At 54.6% G+C, this 6,448-nt stretch overlaps 1 protein-coding gene across 1 annotated transcript in view; it reads left to right on the top strand.

Moving 5' to 3' along the window:
* XYLT1 (xylosyltransferase 1) overlaps positions 1 to 2,768 on the top strand; it is a 195,924-nt gene extending 193,156 nt beyond the window's left edge. Inside the window, exon 11 of the mRNA XM_007466967.1 lies at positions 1,620 to 2,768. Coding sequence (XP_007467029.1) covers positions 1,620 to 1,942 — 323 coding nt within the window. The 3' untranslated portion in view covers positions 1,943 to 2,768. The remainder of the gene's footprint in view (positions 1 to 1,619) is intronic.
* The last annotated feature ends 3,680 nt before the right edge of the window (positions 2,769 to 6,448 follow it).

The following is a 6,448-nucleotide window of genomic DNA, read 5'->3' as shown; positions in this document are numbered from 1 at the left end:
TGCTGATATATGAGCCTCTTGGTAGAGTATCATAATGACGACAAGAACAGGCTTTGGAGTCAGCCAGCCCTGGCTTTAACTCCAGGTCTGTCTCTAAACTACAGCTGCTTCCGTCTCCTCATCGGTAAAATAGGGATGATAAAATCAGCCCTATAGTTGTGTGTGTGTGTGTGTGTGTGTGTGTGTGTGTGTGTGTATTGTATACTAATAATGCCAATAATAATAATCCTAGCTAAACTTTCCCAAGTGCTTAGAATATGCCAGGCACCATTTTAAGCACCTCACATGAGTCAGCACATTTAATCATCACAAACAAAGCTACGAGGAAGGCACTGGTTCTCCACCCATTTTATTGATGAGGGAGAAGTCACACACCTGCTATGCGGGACGTGGGGATTCAGACCCAGACAGCCTGACTGCTGTCCCCGAGCTCTGGCATGAGACCCCGGTGCTCAGCAAGGCAGAGCCGCTTTGGGGGCCAGCTGGACCTCCCACCCCACCCCACTCTGGGCCCAGCTTCGTGGTTTCCAGGACTCCTTGCTGTGGGCCGTTCATGCCCCACATCTTGGACCGAAGCAGAGATCCACGTCTTCTTATACAGAGTTCATGGTGGGCATTCAGCACCCAAGTGCGGGGCTGCTCACCAGGCTTTGAGGTCCACAGACACGGGTTCAAACCCTGGCTCTGACACTCATCACCTGTATGATTTGGGGAAAGATGCTTAATGAGGCTTTGCATCCTCTGTTCCCAATGCCTGGAATTCTCTTCTCCAGGATCTGCATGTGGCTTCTTCCTTCCCGTGAATCAGTCCTCAGCTCAGACGTCATCTCCGCAGAGAGGTCTCCCCTGCCATCCCAACTAAAACACCCTTGTCACTCTCTAACTCAGGAATCAGCAAGCTTTTATTGTAAAGGGCTAGATAGCAAATTTTTCAGCTTTGTGGGCCATACACAAGCTCTGTCTCAGCTACTCAGCTGTGCTGTGGTAACAGCCATAAACAATATGTATCCAAATGGGCATAGCCGTGTTCCAATGAAACTTTATTTACAACAACAGGTGGTGGGCCGCATTTGGCCCAAGGGCCGTAGTTTATCAAGCCCCTGCTCTGACTCAACACACCCCATTTATTCCCTTCATGACACCTATCACTTTCTGGAATGACCTGATTTATTGTTTCTTTCTTTATTGGCATCATTCTTCCTCCCCTGGATTGCAGTCTCCTTCATTGTCTGGTTTGCTCCACCACAGACTAGAGCCTGGCACTTACTAAATCTGTATCAAATAAATGAATGAATGAATGCCTTGCAGATGCAGATGTTTCGTAAATACGTGTTGAATGAATTATTGTCTGGACTATAGAAAGGGCTCCATAAATACATGCTGAATGAATAAATGAATGGACCATGCCCTGCACAAAGTGGGCTCATACCTGTTGAAGGAATGTCCTCGTAGGCTCAGTTTCTTTGTCTGTACAATGGGAGTGCTAAAAGAACTTCCTCGTGAGGTTGTCCCGTGAACTGAATGGTGCTACGCAGTGCCCAGCACGGTGCCAAGCACACAGTAGTAGGTGACCGGTCCATGGCTCTTCTAATGATGTAATTGTTCCGTTTGGCTTTCAGAGGAGGCATTGAGGCTGCACAACGGGCCCCTCCGCAGCGCCTACATGGAGCAGAGCTTCCAGAGCCTGAACCCCGTCCTCAGCCTGCCCGTCAACCCCGCCCAGGTGGAGCTGGCTCGGAGGAACGCAGCGTCCGCCGGTGCCACACTGGAGCGCTGGCTGGACTCGCTGGTGGGCGGGATGTGGACCGCCATGGACATCTGTGCCACAGGCCCCACCGTCTGCCCAGTCATGCAGACCTGCAGCCAGACGGCCTGGAGCTCCTTCAGCCCTGACCCCAAGTCAGAGCTGGGCGCGGTCAAACCCGACGGCCGGCTCAGGTAGCACTGGGCACGTGGGGGCCCCAGCGGATCTCAAAGGGGAAGCAGCCAGAGGGCCAGTGGGAGCCGGACCCTGGCCTCCCACCCCCGGGGGGGTGCCTTTTGGGAGCGGGGCTCTCCTGGCCATCGAATGACGGGAGGGAAGGTTTGGAGGCCGAAGCAGGTTCTGCCAGCCACCTGCACGCAGCAGGCCGGCTCCCGGGGGTGGGGATGGCTCAGTCCCAGCACCGTGGCGGTCGTACCTCTTCTGACTGATCCTCGAGTGCTACAGCTTCCTTGTCTTCCCCCCCAGTGACCTGACCCCCCCCTCACCCAGCCCAGACAAGTGATCCCAAAACTTTTATTTTGAGCAGCAGAGCTTTGTTTACTAAGTCGTAGGCGGAGGGAGGTCCAGGGTGAGGATGAAATCCAGGCTGCTCTGGTTGAAGCTGCGAGTGTGAGATTCTTTCTCAAAGCTCAGCCCACCGGGCAGTCCCTTGCCAAGGGCGTCTCCTAAGGTACCTCTTCAGAGCCCAAGGGCTCTGCAAAACCTAGTTTGAAAAGCACTGCCCAGAGGGTGGGTTTGATCTCCAGCCCCACCCTTCAGCTCCTCTGGGCCAGGAAACCCTTGTGCCAGCCCTGAAGTGACAGGACGCTAAAGTCACGGCTCTGGTGGGCCCGTCCCCAGGGAGGCAGCGGGCTTGGCAGGGCCTCCCACCAGCCCTTCTCAGGTTCAGCCATCCTCCTCAGTAACTAGATGAGCCGGAGAGCCTTCTGATGTGCCATGGCCAAGGTCCACCCAAAGTGCGACTGCCAGACATCCTGGGCTCCAGGCCAGTCTCCCTCGAGGCAGAAATTGGGCGATGCTCATATGAGCATGAGGGTCAAACCCCCAGCCGTTCACGGGCGAGGAGACCAAGACCATGACCCCTCTGGGCCTTGACAGTGGGAACTTTGGGGACCATGGCCATGAAACTCATAGAGATCCTTGGGAGCAAAACTCCTGAGCTGGTCAGCACAGCAATACCTGTCACGTGCCTGAGCCCTTTGTCCTGAGGTCAGGCGTTTGGAACATTTGTGAATCGCACACTCGGTGCTGCTGGGAGCGATCAAACCGCATGGAACAGACTTTTCACGGCCAGGAAAAAGCATTTTAGATTTGGTTTTTAAATTCATGCCCTTTCTTATCCAAGGTGCCAACAGGCCCATCTGACACACAGTGTAAAAGTGGGAAGCGTGAGTATCTGGTTGTTTGAAACCCGAAGAACAGTGTTATTCAAATTGCTTGAGTTACTAGAAACGCAAAGGGTTTCCTCGCCATGTGTACATTGGAGGGCTGCCCTGCTCATCCAGAGACCCCTCCCCGGAGGCCCCCTCCTCCGCTGATCCCACCCTCCCCACAAGGACAGGGTTCTCTTGGAAAAGTCCTTCCCACAGAGAGCTGGTCCTTGGCGGATTCCCCTCCAGTGTGGGTTTGAAGGTACCACTGTTTGCTCCCAGTGACCTGTCAGCTGTCGGCCCCTACTCACACCCCCAGCCCAGCAAGGCAGAATGTCCTATGGGCCATGGAGGATATAGAGAAGGGACACTTTAGATATTTATTATTTATATGTTTTAGTCAATGACTAATTAGTAGGTGCTGTTTTTGCAGCTTGTCAATTATGTTATCTTACTAACTGAAGCTGCCTTTATTCACGAAAGGCCCCCTCCCCCCGCCCTTCCACTCCCTCCCCGTCTCATCCCCCAGCCCCTCATGTCTGTCTCTTTCTGTCTCTCTGCTGCTTTATCTATCTATCATCTCTGTCTCTGTCTGCCCTGCGTTCTCCATGTCCTCAGTGGGAAGCAGGGGACTTGGACACCATGAGGAGAACACCTCAACCAGCATCATCCAGTGGCCAGAAGTGGGGTGTCCTTGGGAACAGTGGCGCCTCGCTCTTCCTCACGCAGGGTGTTTGTTAGCGTGACTCAGCCCTCCGGCTCTGGGGGTGTTGGAATTCCTGAGCCATCCCCGCCACCCGCCCCCACAGGGACGCACAGGGACGCAACAGGCCAGCGACTTGCGGAGGGAGGCTGTGCCGGCTGCAGAGCCTGGGGCGTCCCCGCTTCCTCCATCACTGCCCTCCCGCAGCCAGTCTAACCGTGGGCCTCCATGTGAGGGAAAGCAGGCTCCCTCCACGCCCTGGAGGAAAAGAGATCTATTTTAGGAAGATGGTAGGGGGTCAGACCCGGCCAGGAGAGCCCAGGAGCTGGCCCAGTGTTTCCAGGGACCTCGGCGTGGCTTTCTCAGAAAGTCCACGTGAGCTCCACATGGGTTCGCAAGTTCTGTGGGAGCCAAGAGGCCCGTGTCACATCCACTTTCTGCCCCCGGCCTCTGACTCTGGCCAGGGCCTCCCTGAGCTGTGGAAGCTGCCCGGGGAGCCGCCCTTTCACCCTTCTCGCCACTAGGGCCCCGTGTGTCATTTGTGATGGTTCTGAGGGCTCTGCCCTGGCACGTCCCTGCGCACCCATGAGCCTGCAGACTCTTCGACGGGGCCCCACCTGCACCCTGACATTGCTGACTCCCGTTGCATCTGGGAACAAGTGGAGAAATGGCGGAGCTGGCTTACTCTGGGGATGGCCCCCACCCCCACGGCCCAGGCCCCATTCCCTACTCACCGCCAGGAGACTGGGAAGCTCGGGGGCCTCATGGGATGTTCCTCAACATCTTCTGTTTTTGAACCAGAGAATCACTTTGAAGATGTTACATTTGGCCTTAAGGAAAAAAGGGAGAATTTCAAACAAAGCCCAGGATGATTTGAGCAAAGGTGATGTTTCCCCAGGACAAATAGTTTAACTCATTTTTGTAATCTACCTGAGGATGGTTTCTTAGTTAGAGGCCATTGGTCAGGCAACCTTGAGCTGTGGCTGCCTGAGGGTTTCAAAACCTGAGAACATGGTCTCTGGAAATCCTATTAAAGAAGCAAAGTGACTGTGGGCTGAGTCACTGACCAGGTCCTCGGACTTCAGGAGGGCCTAGAGGTGGGACGTGGGCTTGGGGGAGAAGGGCGCATTGACTAGACTGCGACACTCTGTCCAATTTCCCATTCACCCCTGTGACATTCAGGTGGAAACCACGCTCAGGAGGCAGGCAGCCTTCATGAGTCCCGCTTCCCCAGCCATGTGCAAGGCGGTCTGTCTCCAAGGAGGGCACGAGCAGTTCCTAGGACCCCCATGTTCTCAGAAGCGCAGATGCACCTCCCTTTGGAGAAAGGCCGTTCTGATCTCATCAGGAATCATTCCGACTTCATTTGCCATTGTTAGTTTAACTTTCAAAATGCCAGTGGAGTTGAGAAGGAATGAGCACGCCGCCCCAAAAGGGCAGATTACAGCTGCTCTGGGCACATGCCGGGACTCGTTGGGGCGAGGGGGGGGGGGACCATGCTTCCTTCCGGTTCTCCAGTTTGCAGGTGCAAGGAGGATGCTGGCTGAAACCTTGATCTCTTTGCCAAGAGGGTGCAGGGGAAAGGAGGGCGGTAGCTGCTGGGTGTGGGGCCTGAGCAAAGATCCTTTTCGTAGCCAAGTTCACTGGGGACTCAGGACATGCTCCTCCAGCAGCACCCAAGGGGGGGCTGTGCTAGAAACAGCTGTTGGTAAATGCGTGCCAGATCGAAGCCACACCCTCTGGCAGGGGTTACAAGTGACTGTAGGGTCCAGAACACTAGCATAGATGAGTGACGCCGTTGGTGTAAGACATTAGGGAGTGGTGGGTACTGTAGTCTGCAGCGTGCACATGACACAGACAAAAAACTACAGCTGCATCTCAGCTCCAGCCTGAGTTGCGTTCGAGAATACGGGCACAGTGCAGCAGAATCATCTAATTTGGTAAGGGAAGCCAGAAATCCATATTTTTGTAGGAAATAGGATTTTGAAATGTTGGCATTTTTTTCTTTCCAGAGTGTAGGCAAAGAGAAACCTCACAGTTCAGCCTGTGCACTGCCAGCAACCTCTGCTCTCTGGAGTCGTGGTGTGAAAGGAAGCTAGGCTTGTCCCGGTGGGGGAGGAAAATGGCACCACTAGGAAGGGGCAAAAAACTAACAGCTGATGTCCAGTTCCGAAGGGAATGGGGACCTCTTACTAGTCATTCCCATCCCAAAGAAACGGTCCCTCAGAGGAGAAGTGTCTCATAACTGGCGTGTTCAGCTCTCCTGGTCTCAAGACAGTTTGTGCTGAAGGGAAGATGGCACAGGATTTGCAGACCCCAAGGGCTGCCCCTTAGACGTACGGAGGTCCACATTGGCCTGGTCCCCGCCTTCCAGAATTCCACCCTACCAGGCAGAGAGGTCCGGGATGTGTTTCAGGAGGAGGGGTTGGCGTGTCAAACAGCCCGGCTCTCTCCAGATCCCAGGTTTTAGCAGCCATCTTGCCACATGTCCAGAAACGTCTTCGGAAGCCGTGCTCACGGGAGGTCCTCTGTGCTTCTGCCTAACGTACCTTACTATGCCCTTGGGTCAACCACAGGCGCTACCTCATGTGTCTGCTGAGAAGTTTAACG

This window comes from Lipotes vexillifer, unplaced genomic scaffold, assembly GCF_000442215.2.
Source record: "Lipotes vexillifer unplaced genomic scaffold, Lipotes_vexillifer_v1.1 scaffold232, whole genome shotgun sequence".
NCBI lineage: Eukaryota > Metazoa > Chordata > Mammalia > Artiodactyla > Lipotidae > Lipotes > Lipotes vexillifer.
The sequence above is the reverse complement of the archived record's forward strand: the minus strand, read 5'-3'. Positions and strand labels throughout refer to the sequence as shown.